This window comes from Ceratotherium simum, chromosome 35, assembly GCF_057802395.1.
Source record: "Ceratotherium simum simum isolate JZ-2026a chromosome 35, ASM5780239v1, whole genome shotgun sequence".
Taxonomy (NCBI): domain Eukaryota; kingdom Metazoa; phylum Chordata; class Mammalia; order Perissodactyla; family Rhinocerotidae; genus Ceratotherium; species Ceratotherium simum.
The window spans coordinates 11,780,627-11,806,916 of record NC_141934.1 but is presented as its reverse complement, the minus strand read 5'-3'; the positions used below and the strand labels follow the sequence as shown (position 1 = coordinate 11,806,916).

The 26,290-nt window shown below is 49.0% G+C and overlaps 1 protein-coding gene across 5 annotated transcripts; it reads right to left on the bottom strand.

Moving 5' to 3' along the window:
* Positions 1-14: 14 nt before the first annotated feature.
* HPS4 (HPS4 biogenesis of lysosomal organelles complex 3 subunit 2) lies at positions 15-26,253 on the bottom strand. 5 transcript variants are annotated; one of them, XM_087424031.1, is made up of 14 exons: positions 26,197-26,253; positions 24,201-24,723; positions 22,405-22,495; positions 20,734-20,877; positions 17,395-17,502; positions 16,878-16,994; positions 15,174-15,373; positions 13,477-13,549; positions 11,441-11,477; positions 10,675-10,771; positions 9,149-10,052; positions 4,373-4,505; positions 3,774-3,882; positions 15-1,322 (listed from the first exon to the last, which is right to left on the bottom strand). In XM_087424031.1, the coding sequence occupies exons 2-14, from the start codon at positions 24,239-24,241 to the stop codon at positions 1,151-1,153; spliced, it is 2,226 nt and encodes a 741-aa protein (XP_087280157.1). In that variant the 5' UTR covers positions 24,242-24,723; positions 26,197-26,253; the 3' UTR covers positions 15-1,150. The 5 variants fall into 5 exon arrangements, with proteins under 5 accessions (XP_087280157.1, XP_087280156.1, XP_087280155.1 ...); XM_087424030.1 differs by having other exon boundaries at positions 26,193-26,216; XM_087424029.1 differs by lacking the exon at positions 26,197-26,253 and adding an exon at positions 25,468-26,181.
* Between the last annotated feature and the right edge of the window lie 37 nt (positions 26,254-26,290).

Genomic DNA, 26,290 nt, shown 5'->3' with positions numbered 1-26,290 from the left:
TACTCATAACTCAATGGCATTTCTGGCTATTTTATTTTTAGCCCTTGGAAACTTGTTTCAAGAAAAAGGCACCATTCTACAAACATTAGACATTTGTTCACTGATGTGAAATTAACAACATTGCAATTTTCAAATGGAATCTCAGGTACTTCCAGTAAACATTCAGTTAAGATTTTGGTAAATATTTTCATCCTGTGATCTGCACCATATTATCAAAAAATGTCTGACTATATTGTAATAGAACTGATATTCTAAGTACCACACCGGCCCAGAAACAAAGGAATGCTGTTCCCTTTCACACAGACACCCCTGCAAAGCACTTCTCATTTTGCCCCCAGACACTGTAGAAACTCCCACTTGGAGACACTCACTCAAGAGGAACCTGCTGCACAGCCCAGTTCTAACCAAAGGAGCTCAGCCTGGTCTGTCGTCACCCGGTTCTCCGGCTTGGCACCTCAGGGTTCTCTCTACCCCAAACCCCCTTCCACGCACACTATGAAGATCTGCCCCCACCGCAGGATGCCCAAGAACAGGCTCCTGGCTTTGAATAGAGTCCCAGAAGAACTCACGCAAGGTGGCCTGGCATCCCCGCCTCCTGGCACTGAGGATCCAGACCTCCCAGGACACTCGGGAGACAGCCTCACTGAGAAGCGGGAGTCCGGCCTGCTTGCTAACAATCCACCCCTCACGGTGCAGTCACACCTCATCCCGCCCCCTGGACACAGGGCTGGACAAACTCCAGACTGGGGACAACAGTCCTAGAAAAATGCCAACCTGAATTTCTGTGGTACTGGTTAGACTAGGCTGGAACAGCAGCAGGACTGTCAGCTGGCTCGGGCTCAGTGTGACAGGGACACTCACTGGCCTGGCACCTCTTTGGTATAAAGGGCCAAAGCGCCCCGCCTGGCCCGACACCACCAAGGGAAGAAAGGGCTTTATCACGGGCTCTAGGTCTGCTGCCCTGAAGAACGACCCCTCAAAGCCCAATCTGCAAAGGAGTAACAAACACTCAAACACCACTACATTCCTAAGGGCCTACTCTAAGAACAATGACAGAGGGGCTTTCTCCGTTTAAAAGGCAGAGCTTCCTCTGCTGGTGCTCGCTTGGCAGTCACGTCCTGGGGTGCGGTGCGTCCTCCCACGGCGCAGCTCAGAGTAAGTTCACCCCATGCTTCAGCAGCTTCTGCTTGGCTTTGCCCGGGAGGCTGAAGGCGCCGTCCTGCGGACTGGGGAAGCCGGAGCTCCGCGCTGCGGCCGCCAGCTGCTGGAAGTAGGTTTCCTGGACAGGGCTGCAACAGGCATACACAGCTGTGGATGCATTTCTGCGGGAGAAAGAAGGAAGACAACCGTCCACCACCGCCTGTGCAGACCTCAGGCCACAGAGACCTCGCGAGGTGCTCGTCAGTGGCCTAGCACACCAAACGCTGTGGGGGCAGCTGTCCCGGCTCGGGGTTCCACTTATTCACTTGAGTTTCTGCGCCAATATGCCAATACTAACTGTCTCTCCTTCCTTTCAACTCACTGGATGCTGGGACTGTCTGTGGCGGGACAGTCTGCAGTGGCTGCAGCCACAGAGCCTGAAGTGATAAAAACTGAAGGAATGCATTGGTGGGTGCATGTTCTGCTGATATAACAGCAGCTAAGAAAAACGCCTTTCCTATAGCCTGGCTTACTCCTCACTCAGCGCCAGGCAGTAGTGGGATTACCCCACTGGACAGCCAAGGACCCTGAGGCCCAGAGGGTGGCGATGCTGCCGGGCCTCCGTGACAAGCACTGACCGTGTCCCAGGAAGGGGTCCAATCCTCTTCGCACACCGGGGTGGACAGAGGAGCAGTGAGGGAAGTGAGGGGACAGAAGAGTGGAGAATGAAATCAAGTGACAAAAACCCTGTGGACACAGAATTAGAGCGATGGAGGAGGGTCCCATGCAGAGGAGGACCCACTTGGGAGGAAGTGACTCCAAGGCCCGGCGAGCACCAGGTTCCCTGATTCTGCCTGTCCTAAACTGCTTCCCCATGGGCCTCGGTTCCCCACATCTAGAGAGAGAGGGTGGAGTCAGGGACCACTGAGGTTCTCCTACCCAGATCTCTCCCTCCATGTAAGGAGGAGGAGAATCCCATCCTTCTCTAGCTTCTCCTTCTAGGACCTCACAGGGACGGATCTGCAGTCACACGCTCCTGAGTGCTAATCCCAGCCCCACAACCTCCCAGCTGTGTGCCCTTGGCTAAGTTACTCAACCTTTCTGAATCCCAGCTTTCTTATCTGTAAAATGGGTAGGACAATAGCACATCCCCTCATTGAGATTTAAGAGATTAAATGAGTAGGAATATATATCAATTGCTTAGCACATGGTGAGGGGTTAAGAAATGGTTGCTGCTGTTGCTATTACTGTTATAAAAATAATCTCTCAACAAATGCCTTGAGCTTCGTATCCTAACAATGAAACTCTCTCAGCTCCAAGGAAGATGGAATACTGCTGGGCCACAGGTGCTCGATGCATCATATGCTGACATTTCACTTGTTCTCACCTCCCGCACCACACACACACACGCACACACAACACCCCAGTTCCCAAACCAGTGATTGTAGCTGCAAACCACACCTATAGGTTGCCAGTCTGGGACAGCTCTGACTTAAAGCCAGAGAAGATACATTTATCATGGAAAGATATATGGAAAGATATACTGAAATACTGGCGGGGGATGGCGTTGAGCAGGAGAAATGCCCGGCACTCAAATGTAGCACAGGACAGCATTAGCACCTGTCACCATGGAGCCGAGTGCAGAGCCCCCACCCTCCCTCTCGACCACACTGCCCTGAAACTGGAGACACATGTGGAGAGAACAGGCAGTTTCGAGTCAGAGACCCCTGGGTTCAAATCCTGGCTCTGCACCGAATAAGAACGTGACCCTGGGACAAGTCACATATCCTACTTGTGCTTTGACTCCTCGTCTGTAAAATGAGGATAAAAAACGTGCTTGCCCAAATCGTTCCAAAGTCTCAATACGCACAGCAGGCACTCCCTTTCTGATCCTCTAACTTGCCTTATTTTCTGCTACTGGTTTCATGAGAGAAGCATGTAGGGAGAAAAAGTAGAATTCCGTTGGTTAAGTACTGTAAATTGCAATAATAATTAATAGATCTATATCTGCTAGCATGGAGGTGTCCAAGGTATGCAACCAAGTGAAAAGAGGCACCTGTAAAACAGCACGTTAGTATGATCCTGTTTTTTAGGAGACTATTAAAATAATTAAAATAAAAATAATTAATCTATATTTTATATGCAGAAAATAAAACCCAAAAACCACCACCAAACCTGGAGTCACACAGACAAACTGCTAACTGTGGGCATCTTCTGGGTGTGTGGTGGGGGGGAGGAAACGTTCACTGGACAGATCTCAGGGGAGTCGGGACGTTCTCACACTGAGCACGCAGGACTTGTTAAGGAGAAGACACGATATCACGTCAGCACCATTTATGCAGGGAGACAGCGACCCGCCTTCCCCAGTAACAGGGAAGCTCCGAGAGAGTGAGGACCCCAGGTTTCCTCACTACTGGACCCCAGTGTCTACAGCAGGTCCGAGCCCCAGGAAGGGGCCCAGAAAACACGCGACACAGGAAGCAGGAGAGCAGATGATGGCAGCCACAGGAGCAGATCAAAGAAGGCCTTCCCTGGAGTAACAGTTCTTCATCTAGTTACGAAAAAGGCTCCACCCGGGCCCCCGTGAAGGCGGCCCCTGGTGCAGGACTGTGAGTGACCCGGGGACAGCTCACCTGATGGTCATCTCGTACAGCGCAGGCCGCTGGGCAAAGTCGGCATGCATCAGGCTGACGGCCTGGAGGAAGCGGCGGTCCTGGGGCGTGGCCACCTGAGGCAGGTTCGCTTCCGGAAGAGAACACACAAGCTGTGAACAGCAGACTCTTCCCCACCCCCCCAGGACTGTAAACCGGGACAGAGCGTGGCTCACGGCCATGAGGGCGGGCACCTCGGGGAGAGAGACAGAGGCCCAGGGTGCTGGCCCCCACAGCTGCCACCATGCCACAGAGCACACGCTGTTCCCAATAATGAGCAACACCGGGCTTCTGCATATGAATATCAAAATTCTGAGACAGACCTTGTCACAGACATCTGAACATGTGTGTGCTTCTCTCCAAATGTTGGAGAAACAACCAAAAAAACACAAATGAGAGAAAAAGTGTTTGCCAAGCGAATTCTAAACTCAGTGGGAGCTGGGCTCCAAGTGAGAAAGCAGCATCCTGACTAGAGGGCAGACGGCTCTGGGCAGAGCACCCACCCGGCGCCCTGGGCCCCAGTTCTCACCTCACCCGCCTCTAGGAGGCGCCCGGGGCCCCACGCACATGCGCCTCCTTACCCGTCAGCACGTTCTGAATGCGGTCGAAATGCGTGAAGTTGTATGTTCTGCTTGTGGGGGCAGCCTCGTCTCCGGGCAGCGTCTCCTTCAGGTGGACCTCCAGCCCGTTCAGGGACGCCAGGCTACTGTGGTACTGCAAAGGGCCGGCCAGGGTCACGGGCTGCAGGATTAACCCTGGCATGCCGCAGACTCAGGAAATAATAATCCCCAAAGGGCTCTGACCAGTGTTTTTACCTGTGTTTAGACAAGTACTAACTTCCACCCTTAGGTTCTAGTGCTTTTTTAAATTGTAGAAAAATCAGAAAATAGAGGGTGAGCAGAAAAACAAATTTAGAAAGAAAAAAAAAAAGAAAAATGGCCCATAATCTCACCATCCAGAAATAGCCACTGTCACCACCACGGTACATCTCCTTCTAACCATGACTTTTCCACCCCGCTGCACATTTTCACAGTACAGCTGACCAGGCCCACGCCCCACACCCCACACACACACTTCCCCCAACCCCGGCCTGGGCTGAGAAGGCCTCCACTGTCTGCAACGAGTTCCCCTCTCTCTGGCGCATCTGGAATAGGACCAGCCAGACACCGTTCTTGGAAGGTACAGTTGAGAACGCTGGACTATACCATTCTTTTTTTATAAAATAAAAATGGGATCAATCCACAAATAATAATTGATACGAGTTTTGTAAGGCAATGATAGAGCATGAACTACTTTCTTCGTCCTGAAACTGTTCCCCCGCAACATCACTCTTTCATGGCTGTGTGGGATTCGCTGAGCTCTGCTTCGGACCTGACCATGTACGTCAGTCGCATCCAATGGACTCGGTCTGAAACAGGGCACCTGGGGCTCCCCTGAAGCTGCTTTGCCCATAAGAAGGCCACAGTCCCGGGGCACAGATGGCTCCCAGGTGAAGGACATCCTGGCTCAGCCTCTTCCTGGCCAGATGACCAGGGGCAAGTGACAATTTTCTGTGCCTGATTTTTTTTTTCATTTGCAAAATGGGAATACTACAGGGCTGCTGAGTGGATTGAGTGAAATAACATACATAAACGTCCTTTGTAAACTCTGAAGTGCTGCCCTGAGGGAAGGCTTCTTTATAGAGTCAAGAAATGAAAACGATCCTTATTAAGGAAGCAGTATCTCTGTAATGAGCACCTAGGACTTCTCTGTGGATTGACTATTTTTCAACAGCTGTGCAAAAAAATAAGCGCACATAAAAGTACAGAGATGCAAACAGAATCCTTCTGAGGTGAATGTCATGGAGCTAAGTGTTATTTTTGGTAGTGTACTAGGCTTAAATTAGTTTTTCTATCTGAATGTCTTGGAAATGATATTTAAAGGCAGCAGGTTTGCACACAAGGATGTGTTTTATGCACTCATCTCTGCATCCCCAATGCCTAGCAGAGTGCCCGGCTCCTAGCAGGTGCTCAACAGATATCTACCAAGTGACCAGGTAAGCGAGCATAACCGATGCCAAGCACACTCACCTTCCGAGCTGTGTGGTTTTGATGGAGGCGCAGAGTGAGTGCAAGGACATGCGCTCAGGGAAGACGAGCACAGTCCCTCCCGTGAAAGCCTAACTAACACAGAGTGTCACAGATGCTGAGAGGCTCCTACCTGAACAGGTGTGTGTGTGTGCAAGCATTCACCACGAAGTCAAAGCACAGCCTCACTGGAAGCTTCTGCACCTCAGGAATCCGGCAACAGTCACCCCTCCCATCCCCAGCCGGCGCCCAGAGGAAGGCGTGATGGGAACAGAGACTGAGCCATGCCGAAACCCGAGTTTTCCCTGTAGGCACCCAGCTCCACTCCAGAATCTCTGCCTAACTTGTGCTCGAGATACAAGCACTTAACCATACACACAATCACAAGACGTTACATCAGATGACACGTGGACAATGCACTGGTAACCAAGCGCGTTCACAGATACCAGGGGTCAGCAAACCAGGGGCTGTGGACCAAATCCAGCCCACTGCCTGTTTTTGTATAGCCTGAGAGCTAAAAATGGTTTTTATATTTTTATATGGTTAGGGAAAAAAAATCAAAATAATAGTATTGTGACGTGAAAATTAAATGACGTTCCAATTTCCATGTCCATAAATAAAGCATTACTGTAACACAGCCACACCATTTATGTACACATTGTCTATGGTGCTTTTTATAGGACATCTGCAGAGCTGAATAGTTGTGCAGAAAGTATCTGCTATGTGTTCTTTTCCATTAAAAGTTTGCCAACGGCTGACAGTCCTACCACATACGTGACCCTCACGACAGCCCAGGAGACACGGAGCTGGGGCTAATTCCCAGGTACCCTGCTTCCAGTCCACGGCAAAGCAGGTGGCTCGCATGTCACTGTGGGCCAGGACATGCAGCGACACACATTCACTCAGAAGCACCAGTTTCCTGGGGGACGGGTGCTTTTCATAAAGTATTTTACACTAACACTCTTGCACTAACCTCAGGCTCATCTACTATAAACAGACAGCTCAATGTCCTATTGCAGCAATGAGTAACTGGTCTGATCGCTGTATGTGAAGGCCAGTGAGATTATCTAGGGTTTTGAGCAGCAAACTGTCTGTGGCTCTATGCTGCCCCCTGGTGTGAGCTTACTCTGCTCCCTCTGAACCAGTCAACCTCCCTGGCCGCTCCCCGAACGCCCCCTTCCACCTGCCCCCAACCCTTGGCAAACATAAAGAGGTGGCAGTGATCCACTGGAAGACAAGATGGCCAAATGACGCGAGGGTGCCTTGGTGGTGTGTAACATAATCAAGGAGCCCTTTCAAGAGGCTGTGCTCACTGTCACATCTGAACTGCAGTTTACCATTCTAGAAAATGGTAAAAGAAAAAAATGGTAAAAGAAAATGGTAAAAGAAAAAAGAAAAGCAGGGGACCTGCTTTTCTAGACAGCAGCACACGGGCTAGAGGGAAATCAGGTCAAGTATTTTGTATGCAGGTCTGGGACAAAAAGGCAATAAACGATCTCTCCCAATTATAAAATAGCCTTTGGGTCTGATCGGCCAACCCTGTTCTCAAACCAGCACGCTGATCAGAGTCAGTTACACCCTACTCTTAGAAAAGACGAGTCTTTCTTCTTCCATTCAACTGCACTCTCTATCCCAGAGCCTACCCAACACCAACCCCTTCTTGACATGAAAGCCCATGGAGGCCACTGTCCTATCACCTTGGGTGGGCCATGACAAACCAAGGGACATGCCACAGATCAAGAGCCACAGAAGGCAGGGCATTTACTCCTTTACCTTCCCACCTATCATTCCCAGGTCAGATCAGTGGGGGAACAGAGAGGCTGGGGCGGGGGATGAGAAACGAGAATTCCGGACCCACCACTTGCATTAGGTCTTCATCTCAACGAGGCTGTTTTCTTACTGGTAAAATGTGAGTTCCAATGCCGACCCTCAGAACTGTTCTAAGGCTTGGCTAAAATGATATATGTCAAGTATTTAGCATACAGTGAATGCAGAATACATCTTAATTTACTTCCTTCTCCAAGAGCAGCCAATGCTGTTTTTTTTCTTTTTCTTTTTGCAGGAAGGTAAAAAAGAGAGATATCATATCCACTTTATTGCATCCAAACACTGGGCCTTCAAAATAACAAGTCTACAGCTCAGCACTAAGCAGAAGAGACCATGGAAACCCAGGCATGGCCGGGGAGAGGAGATGCATGAAACTGCTATCACGGGGCCCTGGGCTGTCGTAAGAAGGAGGCGGAGAAGTCTGGTGACGGACATGTGGGCAGCAAACAAGCCACCACTGGGCGACAGGCTCTGTGGCAAGGGGAGAGACAAGCAAGACAGGGCTAGAGAGGAGCAGTTTCTCACCTGGGGCTCTGTGCCCTCCCTCCTCCTCTAAGCCCCAAGGTGACTGGCTCATTTATGGAGGGTCACAAGCGCTGCATGCTAATAAGATCGGCTTATAATGATACAGATCTAAGAACAAAAACTAGGGAAGCCCCCCCCCACCATTCGCCCTGCAGCAATTTCAACCTGCTGTTATTGCTACCACTTCCCTGCCAGCTAAAGCTAGGCTGTTACTATAGCAACTGAATCTCCAGCGTGGGCCTGGGCCCCAGAAGGTCAGTTTACCGCTGGAAGTGGGGAAGGGCTGGAATGGGTTAAGAGGAGCCTTCTGGAGCCACTTAGCATTTCAGATGTCCCAGGCCTTCTAGGAAGGAGCTTCACATGGAGAGAAACGTGGGGCTTCCAGAGAACTTCTAACCCAAGCTGTGACACGTGCAGGGCAGACTCCAGCCAACACAGAACCTAGAGCTGCCAGGCGAGGAAGTGAGGCCGTGAGTGGCGGTGGGGGCACAACAATGGCTGTGCGTGCGGTCATCACGCCTGCGTGGTCACGCTGCACCCCCACACAGCTAAGGAGGAGCTAGAGGCTCAGATGGGCAAGGCCTGTGTGCATGATCACACGGCGAGAGCCAGGACTCCTCCAAGGCCTGCGCCCTGAGAAAGTGGAAGAAACAGGAACGAGCGAGAGCGCCGAAGCCTGTGGATGCCTATGCACCCGGCACTGTGCTCTGCACTGGACTCACCCTCACTCACTCCACACAGAACCTCAGGAAGCAGGTACTATCACCATCCCCTCTGCCTCAACAAAAACGCTCTGCACAGGACCACGCAGCTGAAGGCTGAGCCCTACCCCTTCCCCCTGCGTCAGCGCAGTGCTGAGGGGAGCACCTGCTCTCCCTGTCCAGTTCCTAGGAGACCGAGAGCAGGCTACAGGGGCTGGGGAGTTCTGAGCAGACTCACCACCTCCTCGACGGCTGCGTCGTCTCCCAGCAGCGGCTCCTCGGCCAGCAGGGACAGCACCAGCCCTTTAACACTGTGAGTGTAGAGGTTCATCCGCACGAGTCCCGCGCGGGATGCTGGGGTCGACCCCCAGTCAATTCCATCTGCAGAGGGGCCAGCGCTCTGAGAGTCTCCCAAGCTTGAGCTGCATTCCAGGTGGGGGGCTGAGCGGCTCTCGTGAACTCCATCAACACGCTGCTGCGTGCCTTGCTCCCCCACGGGAAGCTTAGTTCCTGTCCGCCTCGAATCTAAGTGAGGCGATAACAACGGCCAGCTCGTCCTTCTAGGGAGGCAGTCTTCTCTGGGAATGGAGGCTGGGCTGCTGTCACCAGGAAGGTCTTCACGCTGTTCTAGGGATCCATTGAGGGAGAGCATCTCCAGAGCAGAGGGAGAGAGGAAGCCACCAATGGCTGTGCCCACAGGTAGGGCCTCAGGCGGCTTGGGTTCTGGGTTGCCAGAGTCACTGACAGATTCTTTGCAGCGGGGACCACTAGCATCTGGGGCGCGCACACACAGGAAGGCAAGAGAACCTGAGGATGTCTCCATTTCCTGAGCTTCTGGAATGTGGAGTTCAGACAGGTCCAGGTCCTCTATCCCCCTGGACGAACCAGGGTCCTTCACCAGGGAGCAGCCGAGGCCAGGACCCCTGTCCCACGGAGTGTGGGGCAGCTTTGCAGGTTTGATGCTCTCCAGATCGTGGTCAGACACGTGTCCGTTCTCTCCCTTGCCATTCGGCCAAGAAACGTCAGTGGACGTGGGCTCAGGGGTGGTGGCTAAGGTCCAGGCCGTGGATTCCACATGCCTGGGGGCATCTGCTCTCAGGGCAGATGCGCACTCCTGGAGTCTGGCTGGAGGTGCAGGAGAGCTGGCGAGCAAGGCAGACATGAGGAAGGGGCAAGTGTCCTTCCCTGGGGGAACTAAAGCACCACTTCCCTAGAAAGCACAGGCATCCGTGACATGTGGGTGCCTGAGGCCACAGATCCCAAGAGGACCCCCTCGTCAAACCACAGGAGTAAAAGTACAGCAATGCCTGGCCCTCAGGACTTTCGGCAGTGATACCAGGATCACCTACTGAAAATGGCAGGGCCCACTGGATAAGAGTCCCCACATTTGGAGGTCTATGAGTCAGGCCCTATACTGGGTGCTACACAGACTTATTTCCAATTTTCACAACGAGACCATGAAGTAGATATTACTGGATCCATTCTACAGATGAAAAAATTGAGGCTCAGGGAGGGAATGGACTCGCCCGCGGTCACACAGCTGATAAGCAACAGATCCGGGACTTAAAGCCCAGTCATTTCACTATGTCAGCTGCCTCTTACCTATACGCTGCAGTTCCAGATACCCTTCCAAGGCAGAGCGTGGAGGACAGGGAGTTAAGGAAGGATGGGATGTTCCCGGGGTCGGTTTGGAGAGACCCATGTGAGGGAGTGTCTAAAGCATGGATTACGATGCCCCCTGCCCCGCCCTGTGAGCTCCCTTACCTCGTTATCGGCTCCCCCGGGAACTCACGGAGACTGACGGCTTCCTCTTCGGTCAGGAAAACAGGTATGATCTGGACATTCAGGGGGAGTGCTGCTTCTAGAACAGCAAAGCAACACGGGCAGGGCTGTCCCCTGGGCTAGAGAAGCCGGGGGGCCAGGAACTGTCCTTGGGGTGATGCATCCAGGGAACAGCGCCGGGATGCTTTCCTCAGCCCAGAACAAGGCCACAAAACTGCAGCTACGATTTCTGTGACCAGCAAGGAAGAGCCCATGTGGGCAACTTCGCTCCCAGCTGTGGAGAAGGGTGACACGTGGTGGAAGAAAATTTAGTGGGACTTAAAAAAAAAGACGTAAGCTGGAAAAAAGCACTTCCAACTGACAAAAGGGATCTATTCCAACTTCTGCTTCAAAATAAAATAAAATAACCCTTCTAGCGACACCTCCACATCCTGCAAAAGGTCTTTCTGGCAGTCTCACCCCCCTTTATGTCACCCTCTCCTAATCACGATCCCCTGGAACTTGTCTGAGCAGTCGCATAATGGTGAGTTAAGGAGGATCTGAAAACACAGATTTAAAGGCGTGCCTAAAGTCATGAGCTTTACAATTGGGGAACTCTGTTCTTGAAGCTCTGGTGTATCTACTTTCCTAATCTTAGGAGCAGATGAAACAACCATATGGGACTTGTCAGCCTTTCTCAGGGCTTGTACAGGGACAGGTAGCATAAGAGATGCATCCTCAAGATGCAATGGGGTGCCTGACTACTTACCATGGTCCTGCAGGGCCTCCCCTCCTGTAGGTATTCTCTGGAAATAAACACACAGGAGTTGGTGCTGGGCACCACATTCTCCTCCTGACCTAACCATCAGGACCGCACTGTGCCATCTGTTCATAACACTCAGCCAGGCCCAGAATGCTTGTCCCAACCACAAGCCAACAGCAGAGCAGAAGGAACAGAAGCTCCCCAAGCTGCCTGCTCACCACCACGGTGGGGGCAGGCGAGAACCTGGGCTGACGCAGGCTGCAGGGCAGCAGCTCCACCCAGACACACACCAGGCTTCCCGTCTCATTCTCCGCTTCTCCCCTCTGGGGATGAAGCGAGGATTTGTGCTATCTTTTATGCCTTCCGAGAACACGTCTTCTAGAATACAGCCACCTCTGCCATGACCCTGGCACAGAATTCACAAATTCCGTTACAACAAAAACGTGCAAGTCCTGGGACCCTCATGATAAAGCATATGACCTGAATAAGACACTATGCCAGACCTCCTGTGCTTATTCTAGTCACAATCCAGGTAAGAAACCCAATTTTCTCAAAAATTAGGAAATTAGGAATTTTCTCCAAAGAGCTTTCCAGACATCTCAACCTAAGGGTTCCAAAAGGACCCACCAAAACAAAACAAAAAACAAACAAAAACTGCTCTTCCAGCCAAAATGACTTTCACGCCTATGAAATGATATGGCTTTCTTCCTTTCTTTTTTGGTGATTTTTTTTTTTTAATTCATGTTTCAGGTTATATACATAAGCTGACTTTAGACAAAAATTCAAAAGAAAAGAAACCCACATATAATTCCCTCACCCACAAGCTAATACTGTTCATACTGGGCATATTTTCCTTTAACTCTATGCATTTTTTAATACTTTGAGACCACATTATATAAAATTCTATTTCCCTGCTTAAAAGAGTAGCATACAATTCCTGTCATTAAACCATCTTTGGCCCTTTTAAGTGGCTGACTACAGTTGTACGAAGTTTCAAGTGGGGAGGTGGATTAACCCTTTCCCTACTCTAGACCAGCGACCGGCAAACTTGTTCTGTAACAAGGGTGAGGCGGTACTGTGTTTGCTTCATGGGCCATAGGGTCTCGCCGCAACTACTCCACCTGCTGCCGCAGCTCACAAGGGCCCCAACGCACTGCACAGGCAACCGGCCCACGGGCCACGGTGTGCCAACCCCTATCTTAGACATTTAAGTTGTGTTTGATTTTTCACTTTCATAAACCCTGTTGCGATAGTTTTGAGTATAAACTTTTTTAGCAGTTAGATGATTTCCTTAGGATCAATTCCCAGAAGGTGAATTATTAGGAAAAAGGAAAGGGCACTCTTAATGTTCTCATTATCAAATAGTTGACCAGGAAGGTTGTTCTAATGACACCTCCACCAACAGTGGGGAAAAGGCCTGAATAGAGCCCCACATGCGATTTAAGCGTCTACTGATTTAACAAGTGTAAAAACCTAGCCATATGATACATTTAAAACTAAAGCTTCAGACGCTGAGAATAAGCAAGTAAGATAAAAGAAGAAAGGACTGAGGAAGTATGCCAGCTGCCAGCAGTGACCATCTGTGCAGTCCAACCACGGGCTGTTTTATTCTCCATGAGCACGTATGACTTTTTCATTATAAAAGCACTTAAATAAATAAAGACGGAGGTATTTCAAAGGAGTTTCTGTATTCCTAAGTCATCCTTTACAGGCTATCTCTGGAAAATCCAACATCTCTTTGACATAAAGCCCATCCTTGAGAAGTCAAATTCCCCTAGTTCCACTTGGATTGAAGAAGAACCAGCTACCCAAGTCTAACACATAGAAGAAAACATCTTCTTCCAGCCTTGCCAGGACTTCCCTCTAGAGGACAACCACACTGATGGCCCTGGGGTCCCGACAAGATTAAGGGAAACAACTGCCCCCCAGCCACAGCACCTGCCCCGTCCATCCAGCACTAGGGATCGGCCTGCCAGCGGCCGCCACGTGCAGACAGACGCTTTGGATGAAGCACCCCAGCCAGGCAGGGGGCTTTAGCATACCTGGTCCCGACGTGCAGCTCGATGAAGCAGGACCTTGGCCGTGAGGGAGGGTGGGAGCTGGGTGCTAACAATCCTAGGAGATCAGACACAAGGACACTGTGAGAAGAAATAAACTGTAGGACTATGAACTGAAAAGATTCCTAACACCCTATGGTGACAAGGATCTTGGGGACAAGCTGGTGGGAGTTTCAAATGGTAAAGCCCCAATGGAGGGCACTCTGGCAGTTCCTACCAAAACTTAAAATGTCCAAATCCTTTGTCCTGGCTTATACCAAGAACTATGCAGAAGAATATTCATTACAGGGAAAATGGTAAAATCATTTAAAAATGGGCAATTTAAATGTCCATCAAAAAGAGAGCAGTTAATCATGGCACGGCCATAACACCAAAAAATGCGCAGCTATTACAAGAATGAGGTGGACTGATACTGACTGATAAAAAAATCTCTACACATTAAATTGAGGAACCATAAGATCTCATTTACACAGACAGCAAAAATAAACAAAACCAATAAATGCGTATATGTACAGGTGTGTGAAAACTCACAGAACAAAAGAAGGATGCACATCAAACTGCTAACAGTGGGGACGGGCGGTGAGTGAGGAAGAGGGAGGGGCACTTTAAATTGTGCTCTGTGTGTCTCTCTCCGTTCATTTTTTACAGTGAGAACATTTCATGCATTGGGTGTATAATTCATAAATAAATAAGAAATGCAAAATAAGGAAAAAAATACCACCTTTGATGCCATGTCACTGGTGAGCCTAGAAGCACCACAAGCTGACTCAGAAGCATCATAATGAAAACAGGGGACGGGATCAGGGGTCTAAGGTGTCAAGGACCACTGGAAACCAGAGACAGTGCTCGGTCTTCCACATCTCTCATCTCATTTCATTCTCCAGCAAGCACCCCTATTTCCCAGAAGAGAAAAGGGAGATTAAGCCACTTGCCCAGGGCACAGCTGGGAGGAAGAGAAGCCAGACTGGAAACCCAGCCTGCCAGGCCCCAGAGCCCCCGGGGCCCTGGAGAGCTGCTCCAGTCGCTCACTCATCTGGTCAGCAGAAAGCTCTGGGCACAGAGCAATGGCCTGGCCTGCCCCTGGGCTGTGAGAGTAAACCCTCCACGAGGAGAGCAGCCTTGCAAGAGGTGTGGAGTGGCTCTCAGACACTCGGGCTTGTAAAGAGGCCCTCCAACTAGTGAAGAGGTGTAGTGAGATCTCAGAGGCCAACTGAGAGACAGACGGGCCCCGCCCAGAGGCTGGCAGGAGCCTGGTGGCAGCACTGACACTGCTTTGCTGAGCTGAGCCGCAGCAGCGCACCAGGGCCCGGGCAGTAGGGGACAGCCGGGGCAGGCTTCCATGCCCCCTCACTTACGAGGCTGGCTGCTGGCAACCTTGGAGGCTCTGTATTAGCATCTTGTAGACTGACGACTATAAGGGCTGCTCCATCCTGAGAATTATATGGATCTCTTTAAAACTGCCCTCTATATTCTTAACTTTCTTTTTTTTTTTTTTCCTGGACACAACAGTTTCCAGTTTCCCAGCTTTATTCAAAGCTAAACCACTGATATTTGCCAAACCAGTCCCCTTGGAACTGGCCAGAGACAGAGCTCCCCACCCGTGATCTGGCGGTGGCCAAGACCTGGATGCTCAGTTCTGCAGCAGGAGGCTGGGGTGGGGAGAGGGGTCTGGCATTACTTACAGTCCCTTATAGAGGATGCAGCCAGCCAGAACGTGAGGCGAGCGCTGGCAGGTCTGCAGAATGAGGGCTGCCTTCAGCAACAACAGGGGCTCCACCTGTGCAGGGCAAGAAGTAAGCCACGAGTTCACATGCTCACAATCAGCAAGGGAGGAGAGGGAAGCAGCCTTCATAGAACAGACGGACAGGTCATCACCCAAAGCCTGGAAAGAGGAGAATGTGCCACACAGTAAAATCTGTGTCACACCTTGGGTCTAATCCACCTCTCTATACCCAGAACCGCAGACACCACCAAATGCCAAATTCTCCAAACAACGAGGCCTCTCTGGAAGCTGGGAGGTACAGTGAACACGGCATATGGCTATTCAGAGGGGACAAAGTAGACTGACTAGGAGGCCCTGACTATCAATGCTGAGACCAGGAGGCAGCAGGGGAGGAGAGCCCACCCCTCAAATGCAGACAATGGCGCCAGGTGAAATGCACCCCCCATCTGCCCTCTGAAGCACAAGTCCCACTGTGACACAGGTGGCTTGATGCCTGACCAGGTCCTGTAACTCTATTTCATAACATAAAATGAAAACACATGGTCTTTCACTTAGAGAAATATGCTTCAGTTACATACCCTTGGTAAGGAGTCAGTTGTAGAAATCCCTAAAAATACCAGAAAAAAATCTGAATCTGGTCGAGAATGGCCAGCAATAACCAAAACCCTCTTCGTATTTCCTGTTTGGCAGCTAGAACCTGTGAGCACCCATCAGCTGTTAGAGCTGAGTGTTAACGGAGCTGAGCTCTGGAGCTGCTGCCACGTGAGGAAGCGGAGTTTATTCCTTCATGGCCTCAGGACAGCGCCCAGTCCCAGCCAGCATTCTGTAAAGCACTGCGGCCGACTTCAAGATGCCCTCCAAACAGGAGCGGGAAAACCCTCCCCACTTCTTGCAGAGTCATGGGGCCACAGCCCTGTTAAAGGGACACCACTAACCACAGCAGGAGACCCAGCCCACACGTAATGGAGGGCTGGCAGCGCAGACCAGGTCTCATCTCCTGAGATGCTCAGGGCGCAGGCAGTCAGTTCTTAAGGGGCCAGCCTCACATCTCCCTGTGGCCCTCTGACAATGGGGAAGTGATGGTCTCCAAGATCACGGCCACGGCACAGCAGGCAGCGCAGGTGGCCAGGCTAACCACACAAGCAGCCTACCTCCCACTGAATGCCAACAGCAACCAGAGGGGCTCAAAGACACAAAACCCTTGCCAACTGCTGGCCCCCAGACACGGCGACCTTGTTTTTAAAACGTTAGCACCGAGCAGTGTTGATGTTGGGAATAATTATATCACATATTACTATCAAGGAAGAAGGGGACCTTCACATTACTGAGTTCAACACTTCTGGGGCATTAGCAAAATGATGCCCTTTAGTGAGTATTTTCTCTTTGTCATTTAGGTATTGTCTCATTTCGTCATCAAAACAGTTCTGGGAGGCAGGTATTGTGATGTGACTTTATGGATAAGGAAAATGAGGTCCTGAGAGCTGAGCGACCTGTCCAAACTCACGCAGCCTGTGAGCAGCAGCTAGAATCTGAGTGCAGGTCTGAACCATCACACTGACCAAGAAATGACATGTTCTATTCAGTTCTCTAGATACAGTTCACTAAAGGAGAGGAAAAAGCTCTACTCCTATACATGAAACGAGAAAGGGGATGAGCATGTTACTTTAGTTTGGTCCAAGTTCCAGAGGGAATTGAATATCTTATGCAGATCACTGGTGTTTCTTAGAATTTGTTCAATGAAGGTGTCCCACTCAGCGCTCAGTTCTTCCTGAGAACAGTTCTAAAACAGAAACAGCCTGAGGTCAACATCTGAGATTCTGAGAGACACACTCTTTGGCAAGGATTCCAACTACCCCAAAAACTGCTCCTCACACAGGAAACTGGCTGGAAGGGAGGGCCTGTGTTGAACCTCCCACATACACTGAGCTCCCACCTCCTACCCCACAGCCCTGCTCTTTCCAACCATCCAGGGAGGAGGAGATGGGCATAAACATCTGGAATGAATGTGACCCATGCCCCTGGGGAACAAAGGTGTCTGTGAGGGGCTCCAAGGGCCCTTAACTTGCCACTGGACACAACGCGTTTATGAAAGCATAAGAGACTCCAGAGTAAGTGCCGTGTTTGGCAACATCGGTTTTGCTCAAGAGGTCCCACGTGACTCCTCAACAGTATCCTCATACCTGGTAAGCCAGAGAAACAGGACCGTTGTAAAAATGAAAGAATCCAATGAGCTGATCCAGAAACTGCGTGCAGTTGACGTCAGGGAGCTCCACGGCACAGCCCAGCACCTGGAAGAGGGGCACCAGGAAGACAGGCACTTGCCTTTTCTCTGAGTCCAGTGTGGATCCTGGCATCCAGGGCTCTCTGTAGCTAGAATTCCATGGGCCCATCAAAACTGATCTTCTGCTGCCCGGCCCACACCCTCCACTCCAGCCAAGCTGGCCTCCACAGAGAACAAGTACCTTTTGTACCTACTCACGCTGCCCACCCTGACATGCCCTCCTCCCTCCTGTTCATTTGCCCAGGGCTCTCCCCCCACTTCAGCGCCCACCGCAGAGTCCTCATGAAGCCTGCTCTGATCACTCCAGCCAATGCTGACCTCTTCTCTGGCCCCTGTATTGTTAGGACTGTTATGTGGACACTGGATGTTTAATTTGGGTTTCACTGCAAACACTGGACTCCAACTGTTTCATGAATGGCCATCTCATCTCCTCAGCTGGATGAAGTACTTCGAGAACAGGAACTGACTGGATCATCACACGTTCTGGAGTCGAAAATGCTGAGTGCAGTGCTTAGTTCCACAGAACATAACTACTTGCTCAGTCAGAAAGTAATCTGGCCATATGTTTAAAGAGCCTGAAAAAAGTTCATATTCTCGGACTCAGTAATTCTACCTCTAGGACTCCTTCCTAAGGGAATCATCAGAAACAAACAAACAAACCAACCCTGACAGAAAAAAAATAAACAAAAAAAATTCCCTCTCAATGTCAGCTCCAAAGGTAAGGCTCTTTGTTCTGTTCACTGATGTAATTAATCCAAGAGTTAGAACAGTCTGGCACACAGCATGTGCTCACTTCTTCCCCTATTGATCTATAGATTGAATGCAATTCTAATTATAATCCCACTAGCTTTTCTTTAGAAACCGACAAACTGATTCTACAATGGAAATATAAAGAACCTAAAATATACAAAGCTATCTAGGAAAATAATAAGGTGGGAGGACTTACACTATCTGATTTCAAGACTTATTATAAAGCTACAGAAATCAACACAGTAGTAGTCCTCATATAGGATCTTCAAAAAGATCAACAGAAAAGAATGGAGAGCCCAGAAATGACCCACACTTAAATGTCATCTGATCTTCAACAAAGGAGCCAAAGGAATCCAATAGGGAAAAGAGAGTTTCCTCAACAATGGTGCTGGAACTACTGGATACCCATATGGAAAAAAAGGACCCTTAACCTCTACTTCACGCTATACACAGATGTTAATCCAAGATGGATTACAGACCTAAATTTAAAAGCTAAAACTATAAATCTTACCAAAAAAATTGGAGAATATCTTCTCCAACAAGGTAGGCAATGGTTTTAGATAGAATACAGAAAGCAATAACCACAAAAGATAAAACTGATAAATTAGACTCCATTAAAATTTAAAACTTCTGCTCATCAAAAGACATCAAGAAAATTAATAGGCACATCCCAAACTAGGAGAAAATACTTGTAATATATATATCTGACAAAGAACTGATATCCAGGATATATAAAGAACTCAATAAAAAAAAGAAAACCCAATTTGAAAAATGGGCAAAAGCTGTGGACAGACACTTCTCGAAAGAAGATATACAAATGTCCATTAAGCACGTGAGAAAGGCTTACTGTCATTACTCACTAGGGAAATGCAAATTAAAACCACAATGAGATACCACTACCCATCCAGCAGGATGGCTAAAATTAAACAGACTGACAACATCAGTGCTGACGAGGACGTGGAGTAACTGGATTTCTCAGACATTGTTGGTGGGAATGTAAAATGGTGCAACCACTTTAGGAAAAAGTCTGGCAGTTTCTTACAAAATCAACCTACACTTACCCTCTGACCCAGCAATTTCACACGTAGATATTTACCCACAAGAAATGAAAATTCGTGTCCACAAAAAGACTTGCATTGGAATGTTCCTAGAGCCTTATTCTTAATTGCCCCAAACTGGACACCGTTCATGTGTCCATAAAAAAGAGAATTAATAAACAGACTGTGATATATTCATACAAATACTGTTCAACAAAAAGGAACGAACTGCCAATACATGCAACAACATGGATGAATCTCACAAACGTTAAGTGGCATGACAGAAGCCTGGAAAGAGGAATACTACACACATTATTTCACTCATATGACGTTCCCGAACAGGCAGAACTAATCTATCGCAGAAAAAATTCCAAACAATGGTTGCCTGGGATGGGGGTTTAGAATTAACTGGGGCAGGACATCAGGGACCTTCTGGAGGGATGCTAACATCCAGTATCTTGACAGGGATTTGTGGCGCACAGGCACATCATTTGTCCAAAAGCATCAAATGGTACACTCGAGATCTGTGTATTTCATCATATGTAAATTTTACCTCTGAAGAAAAAAAGAACCACAAACAAATATTGAACTCTAGTTAATATTATGCATGATGAAGTATTTGGGGGAGGAGGAAAGAGGTATCCTAATGTGGGCAATTTTGAAAAGCATTAAAATAAAAACTGTATTGACAGAAGGACAAAGGGATGAATAGGTAGGTATGTGATAAAGAAACTATGATGGAAAGTTCACTGTAGAATCTAGGAGGAATGAGTAGTCACTGGAAAATTCTTTGAACTGTTTGGTATGTTATAAAATTTTCATAATAAAATGTTGGAAATAATACCTACAGTTGAATATACTTCCTTACACTTAAGCATCCCTTCACCTCAGGAATAGTTTAAAATAAGTGTAGGTATGGGAAAATAGGACTTAAAGGTATATGGTACTACTAGCTGTAAAGAAACGGTTTTTATTCTTTTTTTAAAAACGGTTCTTTGAAACCTAACATATATGTGTCAGTGTCTTAGAGTTTCTAGGTCATTTACCCAGTAAGTGTGGAGAGTACACTCTCCAGTGTACAGGGAACTACAGAGAGTATGAAGAAAAGAGGCAGATTAAAAATTCAATTTGCATCACAGAGTAGACGGAATTTCCACAGATTGGCCTAAGTCTTTCAAAGGAGAGGAGAAACCAGCCATGTGTAATGCAGGATATGTTAGAAATGTTTTGGAGAGCACTCAGTCATGACAGGCACCTGCAGAGAGTGACCCAGGAATGGTGGACGACACCGGACACAGCACAGGGCGGGAGGGGAGGAGATTCTTGGCCTAAGAATGCCATAGGAAGCATTCACTACTTTCTAAACCTTATCATCACGATACTTATCACCAAGACAAACGACTCAGGGTAGAGGCAACCCTGTGGGCACCAGCTCTGCCTGTTCAACTTACCCAGAGGTAATCTCCGTCAACCTTTATGGCGAACTTAAGTTTCCGCAGACGAATGAGAGTGGGAGGAGAGCCGGAAATGTCAGAAACACAGTGGACAACTCCAGCAATCTGTCCGCAAAGCAACTCCTGTCGGTCAAGCAGGGTCTACGGAGAGGAGCACATTGCAGACAGGAAGCTGAAACTGTTGAACTCCACATCATTCCCATTCCCGAGAGCAGAGGGTGGTAACTGTAGCCTGGAGGCCGGATCTAGCTGGCCACCTGTTTTTACACGGCCCATGAGCTAAGTGTGGTTTCTATATTTTTTTAAAGGTTGTCAAAACAACAACAAAGAAGAAGAATATGTGACGGAGACCTTATGTGGCTGGAAAAGCCTAAAATATTCATTCTTTGGCCCTTTACAAAGTTTGCCGACCCCTGCTTGGGATAACTGAACCATCACAGAACACTGTAGTGAATGCAGAAGATGACTGCACAGAACTATATTGTTGTTCCTAGGACTATAGGTACGTGCGTGGGTAGAAGCATGAGCTTTTCATCTCTTTTCAAATCCCAGCAGAGCAGCCAGAGCAGCCTGGATTAATCCCAGCTATCCAAGTCAGAGGGTAATCACATGAGCAAGTATACAGACCTCCTAATCGATCTTGGCATTAACTAAGCTTGGGGGCAGCCAGATACTACGTGATGCAACAGAAAATGTACACAGGGCCTATGCAGAAGACCTGCCTAAAAGAAGTGAACTTGAACCGAATCAAGGCTCTAGATCTTACTACTAGTTTAAAGGAAATACTGCACAGTGGATAGGAGACATTAAATGACACCACTATGAGGAAGTAATCAGCCAAATCCAGAGTGTGGGAGGTTCTAGCATTTTACTGCACAAATGACCTGGTTTCTTCAGTAACTCAATGGCATAGGGGAAGAAAGGATGGGTGGGTGGGTGGGTGAGGAGTGTTATCTAATAAAGGGACTTAAAACAAAATAACCAAATGGAATACGTGGCCCTTGTTTGGATCCTGATTAGGAAAAAGAGAGAGAGAAAAAGAGGGAAGGAAGGACAGACAGACTAAGTGACATCTAAGATAATAAAGGCAAAATCTGAATATAGACAGTATCAGGTGATACTAAGGAATTACTGTTACTAATTACTGTAACTTTTGCTAGGTGTTGACATGTTAAGAAAAATGTCCTTTTCAGTTAGAGATGTTACTTGATACTGGTGAGATGACACAATGTCTAGTATTTGTTTCAAGATACTCCAGAAAAAAGAGAAGGGGAGGGTTAGGATCGGTGACATAAAATTGGCAGTGCTAATAATTGTTGAAGCTAGTGATGGGCATATGAGGGTTCACGATACCCTCCTCTCTACTTTTGTATATGTTTGAATAAAAGTTTTTTTTTTAAATGAGCTGATCAAAAATTGGGAGCAAGGAGAGGCAGACAGAAAATAACGATAGTAACAAAGAGCTCGAGAAGATGGAAGTACTGAGCCGACGGGGGATTTTGAGACCAGAACAACAAGAAATAGTACAGCGAAGAATAAGAGAGTAGAAATGTCAAATGCCTGGATTATGCAAAGAAAATGTTCCCAAGGTAAACCCTAGACTTTTGAAAAGTCACCAGTTGGAGGCCGCGGAATCCCCACTGAGCAGCAACGCGCTGTGTGGCTTACCTGAGAAGGGTAAAAATAACAAATGCCAGCTCTCGTCGGGTCTCCTTCTTCCTTTACCTTTGAACCATCATAAAGGAAAAAATAATGCCACCTGGCAAGAGAACAGAAAGGAGCCATGCTTCCTTCCATCCAGTGATGGGGCACTTTAAAACCCCCCTTCCTATTTCCCAGCCCGAGAAGGCTCATTACTCAGTATTTGAAAGGCTTCTGGTGGCCCCAGAGGAGAGAGAACCCAGCAGCTACAAACAGATAAAAGCCATTTCATAAGCGCAGTTGAGTCAAACTAAAAATATGCCTCTATCCAGCCGTCACACCATCTGCCCGAAAAGACAGAAGGGCAGCTAAGGAAAGACGGAGCCCACGGGGACGCCTCTTATTGGAGACACTGAACCTTAACTGCAGAACCACATGGTTTGGTAAACTGTCCTTTAAAGCTCTGATAACAAAATAAGTGATGGATGTCTTCGAGGCACTCCTCACAGCCGCTGGGCACTAAGATCTCCGGAAACACCCCTTCTACCAGGAATTCGTGCGTTCATTTAACAAATGTTTACAGAGGACCTACGCTGTGTGCTGCGCCCACCAGCCCTGCGGCTGTGGCCATAAAAGGGAGCCCAGGAAACATGCAGTTTCAAGGTAAGGCTAGAGAGGCTATAAGGAGAAAAATGACAGCCTGCGAGAGTTCACAGAGGAGCACCGAACCCCGTTCTGCCCCTCAAACCCTCACCAGTCCTTTAAGTATAACTCAAACCTCTGACTGTCCCCATGCAGAGGTATCACTCTTCTCAATTTCCGTAACTGTCTGGTTCCTCCCTAAAGACTCTTAGAGTCAACTAGGCAGGATGACTATAATTACCTCTTTAAGACACAAAGCCAACTCCCCAAATGCTGGACCTGGGTTTTGCCTCTAAATCTCTGAAAGCACACGTATCCAGCGAGAGCATACGAGGAGCTTAAGAGGACCACTCTGTCACCTGCGCTCTTCTTCCCTGGATCTACGCCCTCCCCCGACCATCCACTCTGGCTCCCACCTCATCTTCCTGGTGACAAGCATTAACTCTGTTTCTAGCACAATCTGCTTTCCCTGAGTTCTAGGTCCAGATGAGCAACTAGCTGCAGGGCAAGTCCAGATCAAAAAGCCTCAAAAATGTTTCAAACCCAACTCAGAAACCCGATGACCAGGCCTTGTTCTATCTTTTCTATCTTTCTCTTACCCCTACTCTTCCAGGCACATAAAAGAAAACCTGGGTGTCATTTTGAACTGCTCCATCTTTTTGACTTCCACACATATAATCAGTCACTAAATTCTGCTCATTCCATTTGAACCATGCCTTTCACTGTCATCTCCTTGGTTAATGTCTGCTGGACCAAGTTACAAAAGAGGCTTAACTCGTCTGGGGCTGAGAAGGGAACTGAGTTTCAGGCAGACGTTGTATAATCCCCTTCAAGAGCCAGTCTAGCCAAAGCTCTTCTCGTGGCGTAATTCTGCACTGTAACCATTTCTTGTCTCTCAAAAGTGAAGACTACCATGCCCACATTATCATCAAAGCTGGCCACGTGGCTCCCTTTTCTACAATCTACCAGCAATCCTGGACTCATTCGAACACCACAAGAGGCTTGCGAGGTTCTAACATGTCAGAGAAATGGCTCACACACTCGATTCAGCTGCTCTGAGGAAAATGGCATTTTTATTTTCCTTCATAAAATCAAGACATTCTGGCTGGGGATTTTCAGTTAACCCCAAACCTGCCCAGCAGCCTGGCAGGATCTGAACCAAGGCAGGCCTTGCTACTCACCAGGAGGCGGGCTTCGTCTCTGCTGAGCTGGAGGCGGCCATTTACTTCCCAGTTCTCCTCATTCTCTTCATTTGGGTTTTCTTTTCCAGTATCACTTCTTTCTCTCCAGCGGTGACCGTTCCTCTGCGTCCCCAATCCAGTGACTCTGGACGTGGGCGGTTTAAGTGTTTTCAGTCACAACCGTTACTTGCTTAGTCTTCATTCAGCATGAAAGTGCTACTTCCCTTCCTTGCAGGCCCGTCCGTTCCATGAATACCTCCACACCTCTTAGAACTCCGGGAGAGAATATAATAAAGCAAGAGAATCCTACCAGAAAAGTCAAATCCACTCATCTGGTTCCATGAGCATCAGCTCTCCGGTTCTCTGCAGAACGATCTCTTCAAAGAGCTCCTCGCCAGGAAAGCCCACCAGGGGAGATGCATGCTGAAGGCGGTATCCTGAAGTGATTTCTAGCTCGTCTGGTTCAAAGCCATTCTGAAGTTTCTTTTAAAAGTGTTGAAGCTTCCCGTTCAAACATCAGAGCCTTAGTCATAAAATAAACACAAGGGATAGATTATTTCAGAAACCCACGAGAGGGCATGTGACCCAGCAGGGTTAAGCAAATGGTATACTTCCAAAGAGCTTTCTAGAAACTTGAATATTGTGTTTCAAGAGACAGAAGAGAGGGTTGCAGGACTTCAGATTAAGTCCCTTAGTCTCTTGAGCAGTTATGTCTCATAGAAGCTAAAAATAAATAACTGGTGTGAAAATGCTCTGGGTGTCAAGGGCAGCTAAACAAATAAGGCGGTTGCTCCAGTAATAATGGAACTCAAATTAAGGAACTGTCACCTTGTCCAAAAGTAATCTGAACACGTAGAATTCCACAGGGCGTTTCCAAAAGACAAAAAGAGAATTTAACACGTGGCTTTCAAATTTCCACAAGAGGAAAGAAAACTCAGGGTATCATGGAATTTCAGGGTGAGAAGGGACCCTGGCTTCATCTATTCTAATCCTCATCTTCTGTACTCTTCTTCAGAAATTACCTGCACTGTCTCTGGCTTACTCCCTCCAGAGACAGGCAGTTCAGTGTGTTCAATTTATCCTTCCACCTCGCTAAAATTGGCCTCCAGAAACTGCACACATCAGTCTGGACGACACTCTCCAGGAAAACAAAACAAGGTCTAATCCTTCCACACCACAGCCCTTCGGTCCCTTCAAAACTGTATTCCCACTGTCACTTTCTCCAAGCTTAATGTCCCCAGAGACACGGTTTCAAATGCTTGCTCACCATGTCAGCCTCCTGGGAACACAACAGAATTTTTCAAAGCTCCTTTGGTAAAGAGAAGTCCCAAGAGAGGACCCCACTGAATCCCTGATGGCCTGTAAAATCTTTCTCAGTTCCAGATATCTTGGGGTGGGCCTCCGCAGGGTGATACTCATGGTATTCTTTGAAGCATATTTGGACGCTTGTGGGGGGCCATCTAAGCTTTCAGAACCAATGACAGCAGCCTGAAACCCCCTACCCCCTGGGCCCTAACTGCCAAAGTCCACTCTCTTATCTCCGAAAGGTCCAGAAGAGGTCGGTGATGGCCTCGGGTAGGGCAGGTGTTGGGATGTGACCAGAGAAGGCTCCGGCAACCTGGGAAGCGGCAGTAAGGACCTAGGGGGTCAAGAAGTGGCCGACAGTGGCCTGGGGGCGGCGGCGGCGGAGGAAGCGGCCTCAGCGACTCAGCGGGGCAGGAAAGGGGGCGCTAATGACTGCGAGGGGCCCCGGGGCGACCGGCCACCGTCCACGAGCACTGGGAAGTGCCCAGCCCCAGCGGGCTGGGGACTGGCGGGCAAAGGCGCGCGGTCCGACCGCGGCCTGGCAGGGCGCGCAGGGGCCGCGGAGAGGCGCTCTCGGCCGGTGCCGCCCTCGGTGTCCCCGCGCCGCCCGCCTGCCGGAGTAGCCAGGCGGCCCGGGGCTCGGAGTCGGGACCCAGAGCGGGGGCGCCGGCGACCCCCGCCCCGTACCTACGCGTGACGGACAGGCCGCAGGGTCACGCGCCGCCCGCGCCTACCGCCCCCTAAAGTTCCAGGGCAGCCGGCGCGCGGCGATGACGCAGGCCGGG